Here is a 27,466-nt window from a genome sequence, read left to right as displayed (position 1 = left end):
TCGCTGCTCTATGCCGCACCTTCTCCAGTTGTGCTCCTAACTTTCCTTCTGTACTTTGCATTGCCAATTTGAATACACTATGCCATGTGACACAGACCTAGTTAAGTGTATCATGACAATATACACAGAATTTTACTAGAGAAACTAATGATTGATTTGATACCTGAATTCCCAAAATGATAAAGGATAATTTTCTTGTGCATTCTGTTGTTGCTTTATATCATTGGACCTTGTATATTTCTCTAATGACCTTGATAGTTTATATATATATATATATATATATATATAGAGAGAGAGTTATTTAATCTTTGAGGGTTGACGACAGCTAGAATTTCTTTCTCCAGTATACTCTTTAACGTAATAACCTGGCAGTGAATATGTGGGGCACTGCATTATTGAGCATTGAATTGTTATTCCAACTGTTTTACTCCCACAGAAATGTAGCAAACTGCCCAATTGTATTTGCTCAGTAGCTTGTGGGTCGTTAAACATGCGGGGTAACATGTATGCTCTGTGCTTTAACTGCAATTTCCTGAAAATGTACGTCAGGGCTCCACAAATTTTCGGCGCTAAGTCGCCATGATGCCTGTCTTTTCTTTGTTAGCAACCAATTCCTGTCAAGATACCAAGCTATAACTATATACCCTAGTGGTTTTGAAAACATCAGCCAACTTTTTGTTGTTACAGAATCTTGTACGGAAATGGCGGGTCCAAGTAATTGGACTTTATTCACGTTGTAATAAGTTTACTCTGATTACTGTTATTGTACCAAGTTGCATTATAGGCACCGTTTAATACTTTAATGTTAAGATAAAATTTAAAAGTATAACTGCTCACTAAAGAACTTTTTTTTTATCACTGGCTCCTAGATTTTTCACCTGGCTTCTCAGCCTTCAATTAAAAATGAAGAGCCCCTGTTACCGACGCTGTTACTCGAGAAAACCTATCAGAAAAAGGGACCGATTACATTTTGAAATTAGTAGGTACTTCACTTTTAAGTATCTTGAGAGATTTTAATTTACCAACCATTGAGAGAAGGAAGTAGGTTCCCTTGTATTGTATGCATCACGCCTCCACGAAACTGAGGTCTGTATCAGCAACATGACTGGAGTGACGAAGTGACCGCCCTGCGACGTGGTTGTTTCAGAGGTCGCGGTGAAGATGAGTGATGGCTGGGTCTCGGAAGAGGACTCCTCGACCCCGACTGTGGTGGTGCGCTCGCAGACGTTCGGCCGGGGGAGGGGTCGCGGGGGCAGAGGCAGGGACCAGTACGGGGGCGGACAGGACCAGTTCGGGGGAGGGAGCAGGCGGGACGGCAACTGGAGGGACGACTCGGGCGGGAACCAGCGGAACGGCTTCGGCAGGAGCAGCCGTGGCGACGACAGGAACTACGGGGGCGGTTTCGACAGGAACGACCAGGGCGGGAACTTTGGCGGCGGTCGCGGCGGAGGCGGCTACGGCAGGAGCGAAAGGAGCAGTTACCCCGAAGCTGACGGCGAGAAGACAAACATATCGGTTCAGTCGTCAAGCGTCGGCCGGATCATAGGCAAAGGAGGGGCCAAAATCCGGGAACTGGAGAGTGAGAGTGGGGCAAGAATCCAAGTAAGTACACAACATTCCAGCATTTTTACGGTGGTTTGGTAGCAGATGACTTATATGTATTTAGGCTATATAAAAACATTGCGCACAGAATCAGACGTGGCACAGTGCCACTGTCACGATCGGTAAAAATTCCATATCATGTATCCAAGTTAATACCTTGAACCTGCATATATTGATCCTGTGGTACATGATGCTTTCTGTACGTAGAAACATTCTGTACATAAAACAAACTTGTGATATACAATGAACTATGATCGTTAGTTGATAATGAAAGAAAATACTTCACAAGATTTGACATAAATTGTTTGTACAGTAAAACCTCCATTAACGAGGATATATATATGATTTGGACAAGATACTGTTTGACTGGCTAATGGAGGCTAGGACATCTAACATCAACATCTCTAGGCCGATTTTACAAGAAAAGGCACGCCAGGAAGCAATGGGGATGGGAATTGTTAATTTCCAAGCATCATATGGTTGGCCATTAAACAAGTGTATTCTATGTACTTTTTCATGTTTAATTCCTCATATTGTATTAAACAGTCAGAAAGACAGTTCTAGCCATTTATGTGAAGGTTTATGATGACTAGAAATATATCGTGCAAAACCTCCATTTAACAAACCCCTTTACAACAAACACAACAAATTTTGGTCCCTTGAGATTTGTTAAATAGAGGTTTCACTGTATTGTGATATTATTTTCTGTTCCTTTGGCCAGGATTTTTTGACGTAAATTTTAAAAATCACGTATTGGGTACCACAGGAAAAATATATACAGGATCATGCCATCAGAAGCAAGGGATACACTTGGGTATGTTTCATAGGAAAGTTACCTCAAAATCAGACACGAGGCAACATCATCAATTGACTGCTCCAACGTCAAGTGAGCAGACTGTCCAATGGCTGCAGTGTTCTGAGCATATGCGAGTATTAAAAGAATTGGTCAATAATGTCATGCCTTAGTGTGTTTATAGCTGACTAGTTAACAACTGTTTTTCAGAGTTAATTTAATTTGAGCAAATATTCACTTCAGTATTTTGATTAAATTTTCCTAAATATTGAGCTGGATGCAGATTGAGTGTAGTATGTTTAGTACAGGAAATATATATTCGGTATACATATTCCATCTTTTAAGGAGTATCACAACGGACAATGATTTTATTTCAGGAATGAGGGAAGAAATACCGTTAAACGGGGTGAATAGAAACAGCCTGTTCAAAAATTCTTTATGAATAAAATCATTAATTAAAAAAAAATTATTTTTTCAAGTTATTTGACAACATTATTACTAGTGATTTATATTGAAGAACTGGGTTTTTATTGTTCTCTGAACGGACTGTGTTTCTATTCACCCCGTTGTACGTTAACGCGATGGAAATTACTGCATGAAGTTGTCGCGGGGCATAGTGAGGTGTGCGTCTTGTCTGATTCTGTGCGTACTGTGACGGATGTACGATGTACATCATTTATTAAACAATTTAACTTAGTGTAGATATATTGGTTTTCCATGGTGTGATGTTTCTCGCAGATAGACAAAGCTGCCTCAGACGAGTTCGGCGCGACGACCACGGTGGTGCTGACGGGCTCCGAGGAGTGCCGGAGCAGGGCCAAGGGTCTCATTGAGGAGCTCCTGGAAGACACGGCGCCGCGGGGTGGCTACGGTGGCGCCGGTGGCTCCGGTGGCGCCGGCAGGCCGGGCAACGCCTACAGCAGACCAGGCGGCTTCGGGGGAGGAGGGGGCTTCGGCGGCTCCTACCAGAACAGCTACGGGTCAGCGCCTAACGAAGACGGAGCGGCGCCCAAACCGATCGACTGGAATGAGGTTAACAAGATCTACGTAAGTGGTGACGTGCAATAATAATATGTTTAATTTTATAATATATATATATCTCAAATTCTTTCCATCTCCTGCGAGTATGCAAGCTTTCTTTTAATAGACCTATAATGATAAAAGCTAGTTGATAAAAATGCACTTTACTGTATGTAAAATGAGACTAACAGAAAAATTTTTCTCTTCTCAGAATTGCTGTATTATTTATTAATTTAGCTCAAAATATTATTGTAAAAATGTATTTCTGTGTTCATATTTATCATGATCTTGTATCACTGGGAAAAAAGATGAGGTTGGTTTGGTAATAGTGGGAAATGTCTGAAAATTAAACTGTTATCAAATTATAATTTTGCATATCTATGCATATGCATATTCCAAATGAAATTGTACCATAGCAGGGCGAACATGAACTTACGTTGTCGCCAAATAATTCACACACATGGATTCAAAGTAATTTTTCAGTGTTGTATGGTGTTATCTGTTGCTTTATCATAAAAAATATTTTTGTTTTAAGTTATAATTTTTACGAATAAAATAATATCCCCCAAAGGCAAATACATCTGGTCACCAAATTGTGTAAGCTCCAAGTCTGGAAGGTCAGGACAATTCATCTCATATATAGAAAACATGGGAAAGTCAAGGAATTAAAGAATTATCTAGGTGTGTATGAACACTGTAATTGAAAAGATAATTTCTGTATTGTATGAAGTATGATTTAAATTTAAAAAAAAAATTGATTTTTAGGAAGAAGCAAAGAAAGATAAGTGGAGCAAGTTGCCGCCCCTGAAGAAAGATTTCTACGTTGAAGATCCTGATGTGGCGAATATGTCCAAGGAGGAGGTCGAGATGTTCAGGTAGGTAGTGGCTGGAAACCACGGGCTGTGGTTGGTCCTGGGACATCGAAGCACACGGCATTTGAAATGTGTTGGCTTCTCTGTCCTTGTTTTTTCTATCCAATTATCTAGTTGTTTTTTGGTAGTTCTGATGACAGACAGCTAGTTACTATAGTAGAGCGAAAATATGTCCGATGGGTGGGGGGCGATTACGTTTATCATTCCCGTTTCACTCTTGCGATTTCTCTAGCACAAATGGGCCGTCCCGGTAAGGGCTTTTAGATTTCAGCCACCCCTCCCTTCCCTGCCCATAATCATATATATATATATAGTGCATTTAAAGTACATAATCCGAACACTTAAATTTTTTTATTTTTTTATATAGTCATTTTATGTTGAGAACAATAGCCAAAAGGCTGGTTTTGTTTTGACTGTGAGTCATCGCCACGGAAAGAAGACCAAAACGCGACTAACACACGCAGGTTGTCCACATTCTGGAAAGTCAGGAAATTTACTCTCAAATCTGAAAAAGTCATGGAAATTCCTCTGTGATAGTAATTTAAGGGGGAAATGGTATGCCATCAACCAGATTTTGAAAATTTTTTTTTCTCAGATGGTGGTATAGTGCATTGTCATACATACTGTGAAATGGCATATGCAGGGTTCGGTTTGAACTAGTACAGGTAATGGTGGAGACTGGAATGTCTTTATTTCTTTCAGAATATTTGCAAAATAGTTAAATTATTATATTAAATTCGTCTGGGAAGTTTGTAATTTTTGATCATGGGAAGACATGGAAAAAGTCAGTGGAATTTTTCTACAGATTTGTGTGGACAGCCTATGCAGACTAGTCGAGGTGAAACTGCGGTGGTTAGCTGTTGCCTTTCTCGGTACGGCGGTGAAGGGACAACTACACTTCCCGTTCTGAACTTGGAAAGGGAATTTCCCACGGGTGTAAACTGTAACACAGGCCTGGCTGGAATGGAACCGAGGACCTGTGTCGTAACAGCCTAAGGCTTGAAAGTAAAACTCTGTGTCATAGTACAGAGTACACTTTTCAGTTCATGCAGGCTGTCTTGAGACTAGAACACACAGGATTCAGTTTAGCTGGAATGCAGTTTATGTACAGTGGTGAGCTGTCTTGTTTTTTTCATACCAGTTACGCAGCCCGCCAGTGTGATTATGTTATTTTGGACATAGTTTTGTTGTAAAATAAAAAATTTTTTATGAAGACAAATATTTGGTGCAAACAGGTAGTGTTAAAAATTTTGGAGTTAATGTTACAATTTTATTTTGCAGTATATTTCAAGAAAATGGCAATAGTGTTGAAATAACAAATTTTGTCTTTGTGTAGATTGCAATATTTTGACACTTCTGTTTGCGTTGAAACGCATGCAGAATACAAAAATAAACAGTGTATTTAATTAGTGAATGGATAGTGGTAGGCTATTTAAAGGTTTGAATCTTGTGTTTTTTATGGGGCATCATTAGGCAGCAGAACAACAACATATCTGTTGGCTACGCGCTGGGGGAGAGTCCGGACAACATGCCCGTCCCCAACCCGGTGCAGACGTTCGAGCAGTGCTTCCGGGACTACCCGGAGATCATGGAGCAGATCCGGTGCCAGGGCTTCGTGAAGCCGTCGCCCATCCAGTGCCAGGCGTGGCCCGTGCTCATGAAGGGCCTGGACCTGATTGGCATCGCCCAGACGGGAACAGGTGGGCGTTTCTGCGCTTACACCTATTCTGTTTCACCACTAGCCGTGTGCTCGATGAGAGAGTGTTTGACCCTCGTTTCTGATTGGTTGCCAAAAATGCTGATACAACCGACTTTTATTCACAAACGTAAACCGAAACACCAATTTCCATACCTATTTCTAACTTCAAAAAATGACTAACTTCAGTACAAAATTTCATCCCCTATTTAACCCCCTTAGGGGATGAGTTTCCAAATATCCTTTCCTTGTGCTCACTTACGTTATATAAGCAACTCCTATGCAAAATTTCATGCTTCTTCTAGACCCTCGGTTTAAGTTGTGCATTCTCTGTCAGTCAGTGTTCAGAGATTTTTATTAAGTAGATAAACTGTTAAATTGTTAGAAGCAATTTTTTTTTTACTGTCTGATTAGCTGGCTATTGTTTTTTTTTATTGTATGTGTTTTTGTAATGCTAGAGATGAATGGGTCTGCAAATTTTTTGTTGAAGTCACGCCGATCCAAGTTCAGTTACCTTCAAGTCCGTCCTAGTTCGCACTTGATAAATTGTGACTGATTGATGATGTACTCGGGACATTAAAAATAAAACTGCAAGTACATACTTGTTTGAAAGATGTACCAATGTACATAGTTTAAAAATAAGTTACTGGTAATAATTGTAAAATAAAAAAAGTCAAATTAATTTCTTCAATCTATTTAGTACATTTAAGAAAAATCTTCATGCTAAAGGCCACATATTCATTGATTTTAACATACTAAATATTACATTTTTTGACTTAAATCAGCATTTTTAATCAATATTTATTTCATGATAGTTGTTGCATTTCAGCGATTTACCGTGTATCGACCGGCTTTTACGTGGGTTATTTCATTGTTATCGCAATTCACAATGAATTTTTGTCCCTACTCATAACTTATCATAACTAGCACGGCTTCGCAGTAGGTATTTTTAATGTAGCTGTCCCATCTGTCCAACTGTGGCAGTTCAATGCTAATTTTAGTGAACCTAGCCACTCATTATGTTGGTTGTAAATTTTTAAAGCTCGCGCGAGGATACGAACTTCTGCTAGGCCGTTATGTTTATGTATGGGAAATTTTGCAATATCATTTGATCGAAAGTTAAGGGGCCCGCCTCGTCAGGGGTGTATGTGTGTAGTGAGGCGGGATGATAAGCGCGACGCTCGTTGGTATTTCCAGCGCGGTATCACCTCTAAGCACAATACTCTGGACTGGCGTGCAGTCTTCTCGTCGTCACAGGATAACTGTGAAATCTGAGCGGTGACCATAACATTACATGGCCTAGAAATAAAGATACAGGTGTAATGCAAGTCCCTTAAGTGCTTTCAAGAATCTGTACTGGTTGTTTCACGCCTAAAAATTACTCTGAAAACACATTTTAGCCATTTTAACTTTTCTAAAAATACAGTTTAAAAACTTAATCCGAAATCAAAAGTACTTTTCGGCCCCTAACGAACTCTTAAATGCTTTTCCATAAGCAGACCCCACTCGGATATCTCGAGTAGTTTTTCCTGAAGCTCTGCGCACCATGTGTGTGTGCCCGGCGCCAACACTGTGTGTTATTGGCGTCTTGGACCGGGCGACAGTCCGCACCCGGCGATGCACGAACGACAGAGTGCGCGGGAGTGAGGCCGGGTCGGGAGTGTGACGGCGGGTATGTGTTCCGGTGCCGCGCAGGGAAGACGCTGGCGTTCCTGCTGCCGGCGATGATCCACATCGACAACCAGCCGGTGCCGCGGGAGGAGCGGGGGGGCCCCAACGTGCTGGTGCTCGCGCCCACCCGGGAGCTGGCCCTCCAGATAGAGGGCGAGGTGAAGAAGTACCATTACAGGGACATCAAGTGGTGAGCATCCCAAGGAAGCGTGTTCCTCAGTTCCGTTGCTTGTGCAGTTTCCTCTGATTGGAGTTTACATTGCACATTGTAAATTATTCCATTATTGATTCCTAATGACATACGGCCATGTTATTAAGTATCGTCAACAGTTATGAGGGGTATCCTTTGGCCCGTGCGAATGTTAATTTTTTTGATGAGAAGCTAATATCATTTTGAATGTTTAAAATATTCGCGAAGTCAAACTAAACTACGGACATTGCTCTGTGTGAAGCTGGTATTACACTTATCTTACAAGTTACAGGATTGAAGTAAAAAAAATACTAATTGTTTAGTGTTTGTAATGTTTGAATTAAGTGATTATGATTAGCCAGTTGTGTCTTATATACAGCATCATTCAATAAGAATTATAAAATAAACATGCATTATGTTAATATTTAAAATAACAAAACTTTCAAGGGAAACATTGACACAAAAAAACTAAATATGTAGATTCATGGGCGATTCTTGGGCTTCAAATGTTTAAAAGCTTCGCAACAAGCACCTAGCTTCAATAGCTTTCCTGGCAAAGTCAAACTACAGTAAATTTATAACTTTGATTGATTAACGTAGTAGTGTAGGCGTGGTGTCTCCGAAACTCTTAAAACAGTTGACTTTACTGTTCCTTCAGTATTCGAAACTTAAAGGTAGTTCCCCCAAGCTGTTGAATATACTGCGTCTACTGTAGGGAAAGAGATAGTCAGAATGTGAATTCATGTCTTTTTACTACCACAGAATATATATACTCTAATAACTTTCACGAAGTACAGCGAAACCCCTTATTTACGTTACAGTTATTTACGTTTTCCCGTTATTTGCACTATATTCTTCAGGTCCCGTTTGGTTCCCATATAGTCCAATACAATACTTTCACGCGAATTACGTCTCAAAAATCGAATCAATCCCGCTATTTACGTCACGTAACAACCATAAACAACCAGAAAATACCGTGGAGCTAGTAGGCAAAGAACATTTTAAATAGCAAAATATACATATTTTATAACATGAAAAGTTGCTTTTATTTCTAAACATGTAATAATTTAAGCCTAGGCGTGTAAAAGTACGAGTAATTATAGCAGGAGACAATCTAAAATGCACGAGGGAAAAACGTAAACACATGAATGTACAAACATGGCTGCTTGTAAGTTCTGATACTGTATTTATGTCACAACTTAGCCGAAATACTGGTACGAGACATAAACTTCACAAGATAAAATGAGCGGTGTCTTGGTAACTGTTTTATACGTCTTTTATAATTTGGGAAGTATTGTACAGTTGACGCCATATTTTTTAAACTAACCATTTTTTTCTGGGGATCGTAAATAATTAATTATTGGTATCAAGACATCATGATAAACGTAAACTTGAACATGTCACGGCAGCGAGAAAACTGGTGCGTATACCAATAAACTGGTATTAGAACTGGATAAAATTGGTACACGGGAGGTGGAGCTTATATTTTTTTCCGCTAAGCTCGCATCTATTGGTTGGCGGCTGATGGCGTCATGAGTCTGGGCGGAGCATAGAGTGCGCATGCGCCGCCGCGTCGTTACAGCAGCTGACCGAGTAAAATGACCTTTCTCCGCGTTTGGCGCGCTATTGACGGTAAATATTCATCAATTTGCGGCCTTTTCTTAAAAATTTTTACTGTGAGCAATGTGTATGTAGCCCGTATTTGTTATAAACCCTGCCGGTTGCAACTGTATTTATAATTTGGAGAGGCAAATAATCTCCTTGAACAGCCAAAAAAGCAAGCAGAAGAAAATTTCAAATTTATTTTTTAGGAAGTAATCAGAAAAACATTTTGGCTTTCATTCTTTTTTTATTTTTGTCAAATGTGGTAAATTAATAATTGATTAAATACTAAAGTAAAATTTGTTGCTAGTGTGTTTGTACCTGCATTGTAGTATGTGCTATTAAACAAAAGGAAAAAAATTCTAAATAAGGTAAACTGTACTCCCTTTTATACTTTTCCCTTTATTTACACTTTCCCGCTTTTTACACTTTTTTACTTTGTCCCCATGAAAAGTGCAAATAAGGGGTTTTGCTGTATATATAAAAAAATGTGTAACACGGGTATATGTCCTGTGGTGTGTTCCCCAAGCATGCGTGCTCTGCTGGTGCTGTCCTGAAGATGCCTCGGGATGTTCCTGTGCGTGACCTCCGCTACGGCAGTGTGTGTGTCTGTGTGTGCGCAGCGTGTGCGTCTACGGCGGTGGCAGCCGGCGGGACCAAGTCAATATCGTCACTAGAGGCGTTGAGATAGTGATAGCGACACCGGGACGCCTGAACGACCTTGTGAACGCTGGTGAGTCGCTTGTGCGTTTGTGTCGTGCTTGTATGTATGTGAAATGCTTGTGTATCTGTGACATGCTTTTGCGTCCGTGTCGTGCTTGTGTGTCTGTGAAATGCTTGTGCGTCCGTGTCGAGCTTGTGTGTGTGAAATGTTTGTGTATCTGTGTCATGCTTGTGCATCTGTGTCATGCTTGTATGTATGTGAAATGCTTGTGCATACGTGTCATGCTTGTATGTATGTGAAATGCTTGTGCATACGTGTCATGCTTGTATGTATGTGAAATGCTTGTGCATACGTGTCATGATTGTACGGCTGTGAAATGCTTGTGCATCCGTGTCATGTTTGTACGTCTGTGAAATGCTTGCACAATTATACAGTCTTTAGAGACCTCAGATGATGCTGAGTAAAATTCTATTAATGACAAAATATGTAAATTTGTTGGGAAATAATATTTTGTAAAAATTGCATAAAATGGAGAATTTCAAATTTTTTGGTTTACTAAAAAGTTCTGTGAAAATTATTCTGAATTTGTTTAGGCAATTCATTTATAACTAGTATTCTCATTCTACTTTGACATGCTTGTAAGTATATATCCTTTTTTAAAATACAGTTAAACAGTCTTAAAAAAACTTCACTTAAGAAAATTTCCTGCTTTAATATGTATATTAATCAATGAACTTAAAAATAAATAAAATTTCCCTGTTAATAAGTATAGATTTCTAAAAACCTTGAGTAATGTCTTAACAGGGATTTACTGTAGTTACCTACAAAGAGCAACAAATGTTAAGTTTTTAAGTTTATTATAGTTTTGCAATTAGTATTAAAAATGGGTTGGGGGGGATCTAGTGGTTTATTGATTTAGTTGTAGCTTAATTTTTGTGAAATATCCCCCCCCCCCCCCTTTCCCATTTTTTTTAACTGGGTCGGCTTGTAAGCCGTTAAAATTTTGAAATAGTTTTTTTATACAAATTTCTTAAAGTATTTGTATTTAAGGGCAATATGTATTTACTATAAAGAAAATATCTGTTAATATATTTTTTTTTAAACACTCATTTGTTTTCCTGCCAAATTCAGAATTTTATATCTACATGCTTTTTCTGTATATTTAATTCTCTTACTTCTATGCTTGTGTAAACGCTGCTGTTCCTCGTAGGCGTGATCAACATCTCCGCCGTCACGTACCTCGTGCTCGACGAAGCCGACCGCATGCTGGACATGGGCTTCGAGCCTCAGATCCGCAAGTCTCTGCTGGACATTCGGCCGGACAGGCAGACCATCATGACCAGGTACGTGCTGCTGTCTGGAACGTCCTAGCCGGCAGCCCTGCAGCCATCTTGCACGTGTTCAGCAGACGTGGGAAAGTGGCTGTATTGGCTGATGGTCCAGAGCCCTCTCTTCAAGTCTTGTGAGATACTGTGACTGAAAAACTTGCAGTGAAACATTTGCAAATTACACACGTGATCTTCATTCTTTTTTTTTTTTAATTCAAATCAATTGGTACTAACTACAACTGTTTTTCTCTATAAAAAAAAATTATATTGAGTTGTGAATTTTTTTTTACATGATTATTTTGGCTTTATGGGGTGTTAAAAAGTAATGTTTAAATTTATTATTAAAATATTTTAGCTGTTTCAAAGGAATCAAACTGTAAATGTATTGTGTATTTCATCACAGTGAATCCCTGTTAAGGAGTTTCTGTAGCTACTAGGAAAGACTTATCAGTTATTACTAGGGACAAGATTATATGGCGAATCGCGATAAAACAGAAATAACACCAAAATGCAGATTAATACACCATATAACACCGAAATGCAAGTTACAACATGAAATCAAGTAGCATTTAACCAAAACTTATTTCAAATCATAAAAAGAGTAATACTTTAATGTTTGAAATTCAAGGAATGTTGTTATTTTCGGACAAAAAAATTGTACCAAAGTGCATGGATCAGAAAAAATTAATTTATTATTATTGTTCTGAATGCATCTGGTTTAGACCAATTTATTACAAATTATTTTATCGTTAAAATGCAGCATATCAATTTTTATCTCAACACAATTTTGGTGGAGTAAGTATCGACACAGCTTTTATAAAAATTAAAATGACAACACTGAAAAACCTCCATTTTAAAAACGAAATAAAACCATGAAAAGTTGTTGTGTGGATGCTGCACCGCCCCGTGTCAGCCGAGTGCGACTGTTTCAGCGCCACCTGGCCGGAGGGCGTGCGGCGACTGGCGCAGTCCTACATGAAGAACCCCATCCAGGTGTACGTGGGCTCCCTGGACCTGGCGGCCGTCCACTCCGTCACGCAGCGGATAGAGCTGGTCACCGAGGACGAGAAGATCCCGAGGGTGAGTGCGAACAAGTGCAGTGTCCGCACAGCCACGTCGAGCAGAGACTTGGAATGTGGACGAGAAAGATACGAGGTACGTTTACGGCAGAGATGTTGATAACGCCTGTGAAAAAAGCAGGATTCGCCGTTGCAGTGCGTACACAAGCGTGGAACTTTCAGTAAGTAAGAGCTTTAGATATACATAGAAAGCACGTGGACATAAAATTCTGGAATTGACAAGAAATAAATTCCCGCTTAAAAAAAATTAATATTAAAAGATATTCCTTATAGTAAACTCAGATTACTAGGCCTGTGCAAAAATTCGAATTTTCGAATACGAATTGTAAACGATTAGTATTAAATTCGACCTCGAATACTAACACTTCAAAATAACGAATAATCTTTTGCTTATGAATACTTGACGTAGCATACCTCGTTAGTTTGTCGCATATCAACTGTCACTGCTGGGATTAAATCAGTTGTTTGATGTATACACTTTTTCTTATGTTTAATGGGACTTCTTAATAAACTTGAACAGTAAGCAACATTTTAAACATGAAACAAGTAGTCAAAAAAAAATTTTCGCTACTGTGTAGCTAAACCGTAACAGAAAAAATTGTGTTATCGATTCAAAACACTGTGTGTTTGTCATTTATAACTGGAAAACAAAATATTATTTATATTCTTATCATCACACGCACCTGCAGTAGGGAAAAGTAAACAAACGTCAACGTTTATGAACTACAACACCACTGAACACGGACACTCCAATGAGATGGGCGGTGGCGGATTTAGGGGGGGGGGGACACTGGGGCATGTGCCTCCCCCAGAAGATTAAAAATATGCACTGAGTAGTACGACTTCCGAAGTAATCAGCAGGTATTATACTGGGTCCAGACTACCAGTGCTACATGTCACTCAAAATCTTATACAGTTCCTTACATGGTACAGTTCCTCGGAGCTTAAGAATCTACGATTCCGATTCTATGTGGAATCTGTGAAATTGAAGCATGGAAAACTCAAGATGCCCTATATATAGAGACCGGAAAAATTCGTGAATTCATTTCGCGATAGGCTAATATACAAATAGTTATACCTCAGTGCTGCCTCTGCTATTGGCTCACAACTCACCTGGATGACTCTGGGCCAATGAGAAACACCCAACCCACGCTTCATATGAATCACAGGCTGCTACGTTTGGGGCGTCTCACGAGACAGCAGCCAATGGGTGGGTGACATTTGACCGAGAGTATGTATAACTATGGAGTTCATCCTACAGGTCATTGAACCCGCGAATTTTTCCGGATCCTACCTATGTATGCAATGTGAAACTCTAGTTTGTTAGTTGATCAGGCAGGGAAGCCTCCGACATGACCACAGGAGAGATAGTGGAATGTGAGTGTTTGTTCCCCCCGCGGATGCAGTTGCAGGACTTCCTGTACAACCTGGGGCCGGAGGACAAGGTAATCGTGTTCGTGGGCAAGAAGGCGCGGGCCGACGACATCTCGAGCGACCTGGTGCTGAAGGGCGTGGACTGCCAGAGCATCCACGGGGACCGCGAGCAGAGCGACCGGGAGCAGGCCCTGGCCGACCTGAAGAGCGGCTCGGTGCGCATCCTCATAGCCACCGACGTCGCCTCCCGCGGCATCGACATCGAGGACGTCACGTGAGTGCCGCAAACCATACATTCAATTGCAATTCTGAAAGACATCAGGAATTCTTTTAAAATAGCCTTTTAAGGGGAAATTTTCCCCCCATAAATTTTGGACTCCCCCCCCCATATAACTGGGTGATTCTCTGCATCACCCGAAACACCTCCAATCATCAGCCCTACTACAATTTGATGATGTGTTCACCGATAAGAGTGCAGTCTTTGTTTTACCACAGCACCACCTCACTCCATGTTTCCCACATCATTTAAAAAAAATGTAGAAATATACAGGCTCGTAGCATTTAGGGGGTTTTGTGCTGCTAATTTGTTAGCAAATGTGTATTGATATTCTGTTGCCGAGCCGACCAACTGCGGTCAACATCCTAGATCATTTTCAATTTTTTCAAATTTCTTATCTCCTCTCTAATAAATTTAATGTCTCCACCTTAGTATACCTGTATTTTTCTTTGTTTAAATGATTGAAAGCTGTCTGTAAATAATTCCTAAAAAATTAACCTTTACCTTATTGAGTTTATTCAACATTACTATTACATACAATTATATAATTTTTTTTTTGTCATTAGAAAGCATTTTATTTTCTGTGCCGTGGTTTGAACTGTGTCAAAAAATTCAACCCAGACCTTTACAACTTAGGTGTTTTGATGCCCGTCGCGGTGACGTGTGCGGGTGTGCGGGACGCTAGCGAGGGTATGCATGGCTTCTCTGCAGGCACATCTTCAACGTGGACTTCCCGCGCAACGTGGAGGAGTACGTGCACCGCGTGGGGCGCACAGGACGCGCGGGCAAGACGGGCGAGGCTATCAGCCTGGTGACGCGCGAGGACTGGGGGCAGGCCGGCGAGCTCATCAAGATACTGGAGGAGGCCAACCAGGTCAGGGTCCTTGTGCTGCCATCCTGTTGCATGTTCGCGTGTATAAAATAGTCATAAATATTCTGTTTCATATTTATATACATTGTTTCATATATATATATACATACCATATTTACTCGCATATAGGTCACGGCAATTTTACCAGATTTGATGGGGGAGAAAATGAAGTGCAACCTGTATGTGAAGAAAATTTTTTTTTTTTTAATTTGTGAGGAATTTTTTTTTTTGCAATACAGTAGAATCACGCCGATGCGACCCCCCTCTGATGCGTCCATTCCGTTTATACGACAGTTTTTTGAGAAACTGTGAAAAATTTTATCAGAGAAAGTCGAAAATTTGAGTAAAATCGGCTGAAAAACAAGTCTGTTACACTTTTTTGGGCGCTGTGTGTTCACATTTATCTTGGCGAGAGCTGTACTGTAAGCAGGCAGGCATACAAAAGATGGCTAAAAATAGATACCACCCCTCTAGACCACCCACGCAGCAGTGTCAACCCTTGTTTTTTTTTTCTTTTTTTTACGCTGTGAAGGGTCTTGGAAAAGATAATTGCTTGAACCGTCAAAATAAACATCGCTGACGGCGCAAGGGCCAAGGGGGGGAGCGCATCCTGTCAGTCTGTCGCTGTGATTATCTACTCCAAAAACTAGGCATGTGCGAGAAAGACTTTTTTGAATTTGAGACGAGATCGAGAAAGCAATTTAAAAATTCTCGAGAATCGAGTCGAGATCGAGAAATCTGTACTTGAGTTAACAGGATAATATGATCCAAAAAAGTAAAACTCAATAATCTGACAAACATACATACCGTATTGGCCCGAATATAAGGCGACCCCGAATATAAGGCGACCTGCAGTTTCAGGAGGCCAAACAAATGTAAAAATAATTTTTGGTAGAAATTAATGTGAAAATTCATTAGACATACATTTTGTGTTGATAAATGGTTTTTGCATTTATGTATAACAATTAATTTATATTTATCACATTACTTATTTAAAATAAGTTTGAATGGCCTACCCTAAAAGTCAAAAGAAAACAATTAGAAAATTTTTACATTTTTAAGTATTACACTAGAAATTTTTTCGTATGTTTACTCTAATGAAGCTGCATAATTGTCATCTTCAGAGCTGTTTATTTGTCTAGGGCTCATTCCCCGCCGTTCCACCGATGTGTGATTGTTCATTTTTCACAGTTTACTGTATCTACGAATTTAAAATTTTTACAATGGCTATTAATCCCTCTTAAAATACAGCATTTAACTTTCCGTTTGACTTAAGCTACATATTACCACAGAACAAGGCGTATTACTATTTAGTAGTGTGTTAAACGTAAAAAAAGCAAACAAAGAATGCATCTTGCCGGAACAAAACAAGTGGCTAGCTGACATGATGAAGCATACGGCCAAGAATAACTTCGGTTACGTGACCGCGTATATTTGCCATATTACTCTCTGACAGAGAGAGTCTGTTCTATGAATTTGAAAGAATAATCTATTATAATTATGAAAGGTTTTTACATAAATAAAGAGTGGATTATTAAAATAGCTTTTGAAGCAACGTACCAAATTCCTGTTAATATGGCGTCTTCGTGCGTGTTCGGCAATGTTCGTTTTACAACAAAGAAATATTGTGGAAAGACAGTTGGCAGCCGTGAATTTCCATACATTACATCCGAAATGTTTGTAAACGTAAACAATCGTTCTGAAAATAACTGTGATATTTTAGTACAAATATTACCGTTAAAAATCTGAAGATAAATTACCGTAAATGTTAACACGCGATTGTACACAAAGTACAAATATGAATTATGAAATAAAAGGTTGCCATTTTGAGATGCTTCAACATTCACGTTTTTACTCAAGAACAAATATTTTAATTTTCAACTTCAAACAATTGTGAATTACTGCAATATTAGGTGGATTTATCGTTTTTCTCCGTGTGAGGTAACAACGTTTTAGTTAATATAAAAAATTGTGAACGTTTTATTAAACAATGTTTCTACTGTAGCTTTCAGCTTGGAACTAATGTTTGCGGTTCTGACGTCTTGGGTGCGAAAATAAGGCGACTTCCAATTTTTGCATCTCTCGTTTATGTAAAAATGGTCGCCTTATATTCGGACCAATACGGTAATTATTCAATAATTTTATCAAGTATCCACAAAAGACGATGAATGAAACATTAGTTTACAAAGAAAGAACACTCTAGTGGCTAGCCTAATTTAAGGTCTAAAGCGGCTATTTAAAAACACCAGCTTTTCAACATTTTCAGCCAACAAATTTTCACGTCTAATGCTCACAGTGTTTCCAGCAGTACTAAATAGTCGTTCGCTTTCAACTTGTGTAGCTGGTATTGCCAGATACCTTCTTGCTACTTTAGCCAGAGCTGGAAAGCGTATCTTGTTGTTTTTCCACCAGGTAAGTGGGTCACCGTTCCTTGGAATTACATCTTCACGTAAATATATTTTTAGTTCTTCCTCCAGACTTGATGATTTAGTCCTAACTGATGATTGTGATGTCTTCTTCAACACTTCAAAACTTGACCACAGTGAGCAAGTCTCTTTAGCTTCAGTCACCTGCTCCAGTTCTGGTTCAGGACGATAATCATTTTCAGGTTGCTGATGTGAAGTGATGTATTTCGTGCACAACAACTTTTCATGGTCTTGCAATATCACAGTCTTGAATCTAGGGTCAAGCGCCATTGAAAGAAGATCTTCTTTCACACAAGAATATGAAGGAAATCTTGATTTTAAACCTCTTTGCAGTGATTTAGCAAATGCAGTACCAGATTTGCATTGGTCTGTTTGGACATAGTTTGTAAGCATTGTTTCAATTCCATATATCAATGGGATTTTTGATGACAGTGTTGGGAACTTTGAGTAACATAACTCGGTTGTGGCCTCATCTATTGGTTGCAAAATATGTGCAATGCTAGCAGCTAGTTTCCACTCACTAGAGGTGAAGTTCTCCACTGCCATGCTCTCTCCTAAATCAGCAGAAATGGGCACCTGCTGCTCAACAAAATGTGACAGCATGGTGTATTCACTATTCCATCTAGTTGGCACCATTGGCAGTAGCTCGTGAACAGGTTTGTTTAGCTTCACTTGAAGTGCATGCAGCCTCTCACGAGCAACATTACTGTGTCGATAATGGCCAACAATAGCTCGTCCTTTTGCCAAAAGTGCTGTAATATCATGTTCATTTTTTGCATCGTGCAGTGCCAACTGTAGTGTATGTGCAAAACACTGAACATGATGAAATAAGGTTTTCCTTATGGCACATTTAAGGTTTTTTGCATTGTCTGTTATGACATAAACTGGGACTTGATCAGTTGGCAAATTCCATTCTTCCATTGCCCCTACAAGCTTTGCATGTACTGCATCTGCAGTATGTGAGCCTGGAAAGTGGTAATTGCCAAGAATATGGCATTTTAATTTGAACTCTTCTGTTAGGTAATGGCCTGTAAGCGAAATGTAGCTTTCATGTCTCCCTAGATGACCATGTATCGGTAGTGAAAGAAAGCGACTCCAGACCATTGATGGCATCTGTACTAATTTCATCAGCCAGTTTGGTTCTTTCCTCTTGATACAACTGTGGTATAACCGTCCTTGAAAATGTTGTTCGCGAAGGAATCTCGTAGCTAGGTTCTAATTCGTTGATTAGACCTCTGAAGCCATGGTCATCCACCATGCTGTAAGGTTGAAAATCACAAGCCATCATGATAGCAATTTTTTTGTCTATTTGATTTTTCCTCACATCGCTGATACAAAGCTTCTGTTTTTTTTTGCAACACACTCAAACATTGAAAGTTGTCGACTAGAAGTCTTCTTTTCTTCAGCAGTTATTTTGTTGAATTCTTTTTCAGCGGCTGGATGTTGTTTCAAGTGCCGCAAAAGTCCACTTGTCGAGCATGAAGGCGTTTTAATAATGTTTTTACACAATTTACATTCGCCACCTTCTTTCTTTTTTAAATAAAAGTTCCATATTGTGGCCATTTTCCGTTCTTTTTTATCCACACCACTAACACTTTCCTCCATCGCACTCAACTTTACTTGTTTTCGGTTTGCAATTACAACTTTACCTTTACACTCACTTAACAGTTTATTTGCCTACTGTCGTATGTAAACATACGTTATTGACTCCATAGTCTATACAGTTTCCTTGAGCCATGGACGGTACTTGATCATGAAAGTCTGAACATTCACCACTATCGATATGTCAATATCGATACGGACCGCAATTTAAACATCATGTTGCTTGTTATATACTGCTGGCCGTGTGTATAACCTAAGGCCATAAAACAAAATGCAATCGCGGAAGAATTCTGCAGTCATGTTTATATTTTTATTTTTTACCGTACCGTTTTACGTTGATACTTGATATTGATACCGAAAATGATTTATTTTTAACTTTAATGTTGGTTTTATTAACGGAAAATAAATATTTTCTTCTGTAGTTTAATGTGATAACCACAGCACAATTCATTGTTTACGTTTACCGTTTCATGTAGTGACTTGTGAACGGAAGTTGTTCGTTTTTAACTTTTTAATAATTTATCGTGTATACTATCGTAACAAGTATATTTTATTTTATTCGATCTACGTTACGTTGAAGATATGTTAATTATTTCAACACGCAACGCAAAATGCTGCCTCAATATATTATATTACCTAACCTATTTCTTGTTTACAAAATTCTCGAAAATTCCGAGCCAAAAAAATTATCTCGAGACGAGATCGAGAAAATTTCTGTCTCTACTCGTTCTCGATGATGCCGAGACTCGCACATCACTACCAAAAACATGTCGCAGCATTTCAGGATAGCGTTCTTATATCTTTCGTTTATAGCCGAATGTTTTCTACCTGATCCATACAAGTTCCCTCGTCACGTTTTGAACGAAAATAACAACCAGCCGGCTAGCATAGCCACACTCGCGTGACGTGAATTAAATTTACTACAACTTTTATTCTGTGCATTTTTTCAATACAAAGCACTGTTTTCGAGTTATAGTCTACAATTAAGACATTTTAAGAAGTCCGGAATCTAACTTGACTTCAGTTTTCTATATTCGGTTATTACGAGTACTTGTTGTTACAACAATTTATCACGCCATTATCAGCTCTCGTAGTAGCGGAGTTTTACAGTACCCGTTAACTCTTTCGTGCACGGCGCGCCGGCCGTTCGCGTCATTAAATTACCGGTGCGACCTATATGGGGGAATCTTAAATCCCAAATTCAAGACCTAAAATTATGGGTGCGATCTATATGCGATGGCGACCTATATGCGAGTAAATACGGTAGTAGTTGTAAATAACTTTAAATTAGGACTTGTGCTGGCTGTTCCCTGATTTTTCGGTTCCTTCAAAATAACCTACCCGAAACCGAGTTTTGAAAACTTTGGTTATGGTTACTTTTTGTTCAATTCTTTAACTTCTTGTTCTTTGTGTAATTTTAACGAAACGTCTATCCTGCGCATTATTTCAATGTTGCCAACGCATTGTGATGTTTTATAATGTCAGGGTATAGTTTAACTGTTACAATTTGGGGAGAGTTATAAACAAAAAGATGCCATCTTAGTTACAGCAGTTTTTAGACCATACATAATTTGTTTTAGTAAATACAATATTCCATTCATGGTAAACTGAAATCATTAAAAATTATGGAAATCTGCAGCTTTACCTGGTCTTAATCTCTAGGTTGTTTTGACGTGATAACGTCTTATAAATCAATGAACGCCGGCTGCACGCACGAAAAAGCATGACTCATTGTCACGTTCCGCCTGAGCCGAGCGTGCAAGAACCGGCCAACCACCGTGCGAAAATAAAAAACTTTTATAATATCAAACAGGTTAAGGGCGGGCTTTTTAAAAGCAGCAATTTAAAAAGTTTGATTTATTTGTCCAAATTCGTCATTTCAAATTAACAATTCATTGACTTTGATTTCAGTTTATTTCTATAACTTGTTGTTCGTGATTATATTTAAAATAATTTTTTTATATAAATTTGCAAAAAAAACTGTAAATAATATTTGAAAATTAAAAAGCATGCAATTTTTCGTTGATGTTTTCTTTTGACGTTATCAGGTGAAATTATTGTAGGTAAACCTACTTTACAGACGACCCCCTTTTTTTTTTTTATTGTAGCTGACTAGTCTATAACCGAACATCCCCGGGTAAGTTTAGTACGTCATCGTAGATTGTAGAAACCTGCCATCAGTGTTGTCTGTCGACGGAGCGGGAGGCCGGGAGGCTCAAGGCTCACGGGGTGTCTGTTGCAGGAGGTTCCCGAGGAGCTGTACAGCATGTCGGAGCGGTTCAGCGCGATGCGCGAGCGCAGAGACGAGGAGCGGCGCTCGGGACGGGGCGGGGGTGGTGGCGGGGGGAGGTTCGGCGGCCGCAGGGGCGGCTTCGGGCGCGGAGGGGGGGGCGGCAGGGGCCGCTGGTGAACGTGGACGCTTTCCTCTTGGGACGAAATCTCTCGTCGGCTGAACACCTCGAGTTTTCAGCGGCGCGGCTGGCACAGTATTTGTCGCATTTGTTTTCTTACTGTTGTATTCTGCTCGTGTGGTATTTGTTAATAAATAATGAAGTTTTGTAATAAAATTGAACTATTTTTGATTGTGTTTATCAAAGTGTAACGTGTGTTGAATTTAAGATGATGGTGAGAAGACTCTAAATCTGTGTGTTCAAATAAAAGTCCTGTTGAGTATCTCTCTTCCTCCGTTCTTCTCGACTCGCAGGAATGGACTTTGAATATGCGGTGGGAAAGTAAGTGTGATTGGTAAGAATAGGATATGTTTTGTAGATTGTAAAGACAATTTTTTTTTGTTTTACATTTTTAGTTTGTGTATAGGCGTGCACAAACAAAAAAAAAATTAAGGACGTTGTTTAAAGAGAAAGGTGCGTTTGCTTTTTTTGTAAGTGTTCTGTGTAGTAATGCCATTTGCTGTGATATCACCTCAGTAATGTAAGACATTTACAGTAGAACCCTGTTATAATGTTTTTTTAAGGGGGCACAAGGAAAGATCATAAGCAGGAAATATCAATGAAACGCTTGTCAATGTTCAAACTGTTTACCAGTTGACTCAAGATATATAAACCAGTTTAAACTTAAAACCACTGATGGGTACAATCAATGCTCGAATTTGTTCAACCAAGCCAACAATTTTTTAATTTTTTCATGCTTACAGCTTCTATTTTATTTGTCTTAAAACATTTCTGGAAAATGGTCTCACGAATCGTGACAATGATGACAAAATAAATTAACTCTTTTATCAGTAATATAAAACACTGATTTTTATTTTGTCATTGTGAAATAGTTGGCAAACTAGAGTTTCGCAGGAATATGTACAAACATTTGGGGAAAAAAATTTTGAATGGCAAGGAATGGAAGGTTTTTTTTTTATTAAGACAAGGGTCCCAATAGATTCGTAATTGAGAAAGTTATGCTTGTATTTTAGCACACATTTCATACAATCCTATTTGAACAGTCTACATCTATGGTATAGCAGTGATTGTAGACAAAAATGTAAGTCAAGTATAAAGTAAACCTTTTACAAACATGTTAAAATTCACAGATGGGATGAGTATTGTAACAGTTGTGTTTTCAAAACTTTTTTTTTTTGCATTAATTGAATTATAAAGTAAACACTACCAGGATATGAATTAATCGAGTGTAACCAGTACAACTGTTTACAGTTATATGATTATTATTTTTATTATTATTGTAACATTAACTGTATATTTCATGGGCTAATATTATGTATTTAATTATTTTATTGTAAAGAGGACAACCAAAGTATAACAGATATTACACATCTTATTGCCAGAGACAACACACTTTTAACTTCAGGGTCTTCTAAGAATTATTCTTTGGAAACTTTATTCATTTTGTCTTAGTTCGATACTCTTACACGCTAACATCCAAGTTTTATTTCACTATGCAGTCTACAGTAGAACCCGTTTATAGTGAACCCGCATATAATGAATTCCCGTTTATTGTGAATTTTCGTCTCAGTCCCGGCAAAATGATGTGAGGTTATGTATTATTTTATTGGATATAGCGCACAACTTTTGTCAATGTTGATACGTTTTCCCGTGTACCACGAACAAATTTTGCCGGCATAATGCACATTTATCTCAAATATTTTCATACAATTACAAGTTTTTTCACAAAACGTCTATTCTGGATCATATTGAAGTTGTTCTCTGCAATACGCTACTCGTTTTTCCACTGTTCATATTATAAACAAGTCGTATTCGAGTGGCCTCGGTAGGCTACGTGTAGCCAAAAATGGTGATCAGTTTGGTGAAAATAAAAAAGTTTTCCCTGCATGGTTAAAGAATGGGCGAAGGCATGTACTATTAATATGTTATCAAAATTATACATAAATTACCGCCACACAATTACGTATCTACATTATAGCAGCAAATTCAATGTTTTTACGTCTCATTTTTATCATTCACGTTTCGGACATTTTGATCGAGTAAGGTTCGTAAGACTATCACTAGATAGAACTCTGTGGACTAAATTTTTCCATAGAAAGTGAGAAAATTTCGTTCCAGCTTTAGCAACTGCGATACTAAATGATACAAAGTGATCTTTGATGCGGCAGACTCGTTATTTTTTGTTTATTTACTTTTTACGGTACAAAGAATTTCGTGTTATTAAGCTGCAAATGTGCTTCAATAAGAAATACGTACATAAAAAAGGTTGAAATATGCGGTAAAAAACGTGAGGCATTATCTGTGCGAGATAAACTGGACATTATTGAAAAGGTAGACTCCAACCCCACTGTCCCGCACGTGTTAATAGCAAAGGAACTGGGAATTGCAACATCCACATTAAGTACAATATTAAACAAGCTGAACAAACTTCTTTCTCAAGCTGCGAAAACGTCACAGAGTATTAAATGCCTGAAAAAAGGATAATACGCCGATGTCCAAGAACCATTAGGTAATAGAAAGTTTGTACATGTGTAGTTCATTAAAAATAATATCTGCATTTGCTAATAAAACTGTTTCTTTGAGTATTTTCATTAGTTCTTTTCTTGGCTTAGGCCTATGCGTAGTTAAGATTTTGCTTTTGAGTATGTAATGCCAATATAATAGTTTTCCCAGATATAAAGTTTCCCCTCTATAGTGAACATATAAACTACTCCCTTCAGATTCGTTATAACAGGGTTCTACTGTATTTGGTTTGCTGATAGCTATAGCTCCTTGGTTGCTAGGGACTGAAAGTAAATAGTTATAAGGAGGAAGAAGAGAGACGCCATCGCCATCTTGCAGCGGGAAGACGTTTCTCGGGCTGGGGCGAACCAAAGCCTTGGTTGCCGCCCGAGGAATAGAAGATTCGCATCATCCGCGATCGTGTACTAACTAGAATTCTCCATTCTACAAGTTGGGAGAGTTGTATCTAGACTGAATAAGTCTTAGATAGGGAGTATTGGCGACATCAAGTGCCAACTTCTGCATCGGTCCCGTTTCGTCCCGTAGTGGTTCCGGACGATTGATGTCAGCGCCAGCTGCGATCGGCCACGACGATTGGTGAGACCGATTCAATTTAAACCAGACTTTCTAGAACGAGAGGGAAGTCGATTCTTCAGCCCGACACCCGGCTACCCCAGATCTTCTGTAGTTCGCCAATTACAGCTTACAGTGTCCAGTGTTCCAGCGTAGCAACAGACCACCTGGAGGTCCTGGGAAGAGAGCCTCAAGCCTCCGACAGCATATAGCTAGACCCGGCATGGTATTCAATGTGTTCCAGTGACGTCATTTGCATCCAATTACCGACACCTAGATTTGAACAGAAGTTAACATACAAAATATATTATTTTGGTTGTTCTCGCTTAATCGCATGTTAATAGTAACTTCACGCCCATATTCAAGGATCCATTAAAATCATGTTTTTCAGTTATTACTATTTCATTTATAACAAACGTCAGTTAAGTAATGCAAATTTCCACTATTCACACAACACTACCACATTTCCTTTTAATAATTACTCTCTGGACAGTAACACAGTGCAGTGACGTGCTAGCTGGACTATCAGTCTGGTAGTCAATCCAGTAGCAGCGTTCATGATATCTACTGTGAAGAGTGTAGATTAGAGGTGGGTTGGGACAGCAATTTTCGGTATCAGTCCCAACCCAATACTGATACAGTAATGTACCTAGGTACAAGTCTCTGATACTTCTGTATCAGACGGTCCCAGGAGGCAACAAAGCTCCGCGTACGCAGACCGTGCGACCGGAAGGAGAATCTGATACATTATTTATCACGCCCGGTAATTCTCTACCTCTGTTACTCTCATGCCCGCCTGATACAGCCAGTATCAATCAGTTCAACATTCACTGCAGTTCGTCCTGGCCGTGTATCACCATGTACATTGTTGCGGGCTGTCATGCTTTGTAGTTAGTATCTTTATAGTGAAATAAGGAATGGATAAGTGCACGAAAAAGACTTCATTTGTGTGGAATTTTTTTACGGAAAATAATGAGTTTGCTAATTGTAATTTGTGTAAACAAAAACTGAGTTATAAATCATCATCGACTAATCTGAAGAAACATTTGAAACGTAAACATTGATATAGTATGCTCACTAATCGTAATCTTTTAATGTATGAAAACACTAGTTACTAATTGTTTTCGAAAAAAGAAAGTCCATATGTTGATTACATCTGTTATTAGTGTCAACTGAGAATTTATTTGCAGTTTCATAGCTGTTAGGTGCACAAATATAAATATTATATCTTGTATTAATGTACTTTTTAATATTAAAATTTCATTAGTTTTATTATTGAACGAGACGGTGCACGCACTGCGCACTGAGCGTACTTTGAAGTAGGACAATAAACAAAACGACTTGTAACCAGGGCTGCCACTCTGATATTCATGAAAAACCTAGATAACCTACTAAAAAACCCAGACACATGGGTAAAAAACCCAGATGCGTCTAAAATGCTATCGTTGAAAATGTTTGCGTACTAATTCAAAAATATAAACATAACTGGTTTTAATATAAAACAATTAATTACCTTACAAGACTGAAAACGGTTAAATACAACCAATACAAGAAAATTACACTGCAGCAAAATGGCTGTATAAGTAATTCTTGGACCAGTACATATAAAAAAACCTACAAATATATACATGACAAAACAAACACCATCACTGCATCCTTTAAACCGGTAATTGTTTTTATATAACTTCATCATGTACGTTAGTCTTTATTCAGAGTCTGATTCTACAAGATTGGTTTGAAGGTTAATTGTTGCATTGGTTTTGTGTTCTGCAAGCCTCTTTGAAGAATGTGTCTAATTTAATATTCGACTTAGCTTCTTGAAAACTAGTTTTGTGTTTATATGTATTTTTGTGTGTGAAACACATAGACTTGTTTGCATTTATCAAACAGATATTGCAACAGATACAGTAGCTACTACCTTTATTATTGTTTTAGGTATAAAAATAATTAAAATTATAAAAAACCTAGAATTGTTGGAATTCATTATTTAAAAACCCAGAAACCCAAACACCATTGGAAAAACCCAGATCTGGGTGGAAAAACCCATGAGTGGTAGCCCTGCTTGTAACAATATCGCTTTTCGCCTCTCCTTCAAGGCTTCAACGCCTTCCCCTGCGCTTCCTCCCCTACATTCTTTCCCTTCTTTATCCCTTATTCGTCGTTCCTGCTCCCTCCCCTTTCACAAGCTCCGCCCAAGTGACCGTCATCTGCGATCGTGTACTGTATTTATTGGCCGTGGTGTTGTTCCAGCTGAATTCTGAACTGATACTAAAGTCTCTGATACTCTTCAAGTGTACTCGTTTGCCATTACTGATACAGGCGCGTATCAGTGCGAAAGTATCAGGTTGATACTTTTCGACCCACCTCTAGTGTAGATGCCCAAAACCCAGCAAGAACACACCATATTAGTTAGAGTGGCTACCACAACTTGGAGCCAACGTATACTACACTACAGGAGCAGCAGATAGTTGACAGTGGCACCCATTATTGTGGGGCTTATACAGTTGGCCACACGAAGTATATAGTTTTCACGAGTAATGTTATATGTATAAACTATATATAATTGTCCTTATGAGGAAAATGTTGGGACTTTAAAAGTATTAGTTATAACGTTATAAGCAGTAACATTATAACAGGGTTTTATTGTAATAGTTTTTAGAATATTTTTTTTTAGATTACTTTTTTTGGGTATGCAAGTTGCATTAAGCTTACTTATGCAAATCCATGAGGGTCTTATCTCTTGCCAAACCCATCAGCTGACTGCATACGGAATGAACCAACGAGCATTACTCCTGAATGAACTCTCTTCCCAAGAAAACATTGAAGTTTGGCGTGTAAAGTAAAAAATGGTTCACTCTTGTTTCGATTGGACTACAGCTCAGATGTATATGTACTATGTACAGGATGTCTACA

At 38.8% G+C, this 27,466-nt stretch overlaps 1 protein-coding gene and 1 long non-coding RNA gene across 2 annotated transcripts in view; one reads left to right on the top strand and one right to left on the bottom strand.

Annotated features, from left to right (window-relative positions):
- LOC134528578 (probable ATP-dependent RNA helicase DDX43) overlaps positions 1–21,634 on the top strand; it is a 23,058-nt gene extending 1,424 nt beyond the window's left edge. The window contains exons 2-12 of the mRNA XM_063362324.1: positions 1,148–1,602; positions 3,134–3,442; positions 4,181–4,290; positions 5,761–5,987; positions 7,679–7,844; positions 10,070–10,179; positions 11,321–11,453; positions 12,371–12,518; positions 13,924–14,165; positions 14,880–15,042; positions 21,310–21,634. Coding sequence (XP_063218394.1) covers positions 1,162–1,602; positions 3,134–3,442; positions 4,181–4,290; positions 5,761–5,987; positions 7,679–7,844; positions 10,070–10,179; positions 11,321–11,453; positions 12,371–12,518; positions 13,924–14,165; positions 14,880–15,042; positions 21,310–21,477 — 2,217 coding nt within the window. The 5' untranslated portion in view covers positions 1,148–1,161 and the 3' untranslated portion in view covers positions 21,478–21,634. The remainder of the gene's footprint in view (positions 1–1,147; positions 1,603–3,133; positions 3,443–4,180; positions 4,291–5,760; positions 5,988–7,678; positions 7,845–10,069; positions 10,180–11,320; positions 11,454–12,370; positions 12,519–13,923; positions 14,166–14,879; positions 15,043–21,309) is intronic.
- LOC134528579 (uncharacterized) lies at positions 11,662–27,466 on the bottom strand. The gene is made up of 2 exons (XR_010074408.1): positions 27,266–27,466; positions 11,662–12,623 (listed from the first exon to the last, which is right to left on the bottom strand). It is a non-coding gene; the product is annotated as an uncharacterized LOC134528579 (long non-coding RNA).

The sequence above is a fragment of the Bacillus rossius genome, chromosome 1, assembly GCF_032445375.1.
Source record: "Bacillus rossius redtenbacheri isolate Brsri chromosome 1, Brsri_v3, whole genome shotgun sequence".
Classification (NCBI taxonomy): domain Eukaryota; kingdom Metazoa; phylum Arthropoda; class Insecta; order Phasmatodea; family Bacillidae; genus Bacillus; species Bacillus rossius.
Note: the sequence above shows the minus strand (reverse complement) of the source record. Positions and strands in the feature narration are given on the sequence as shown.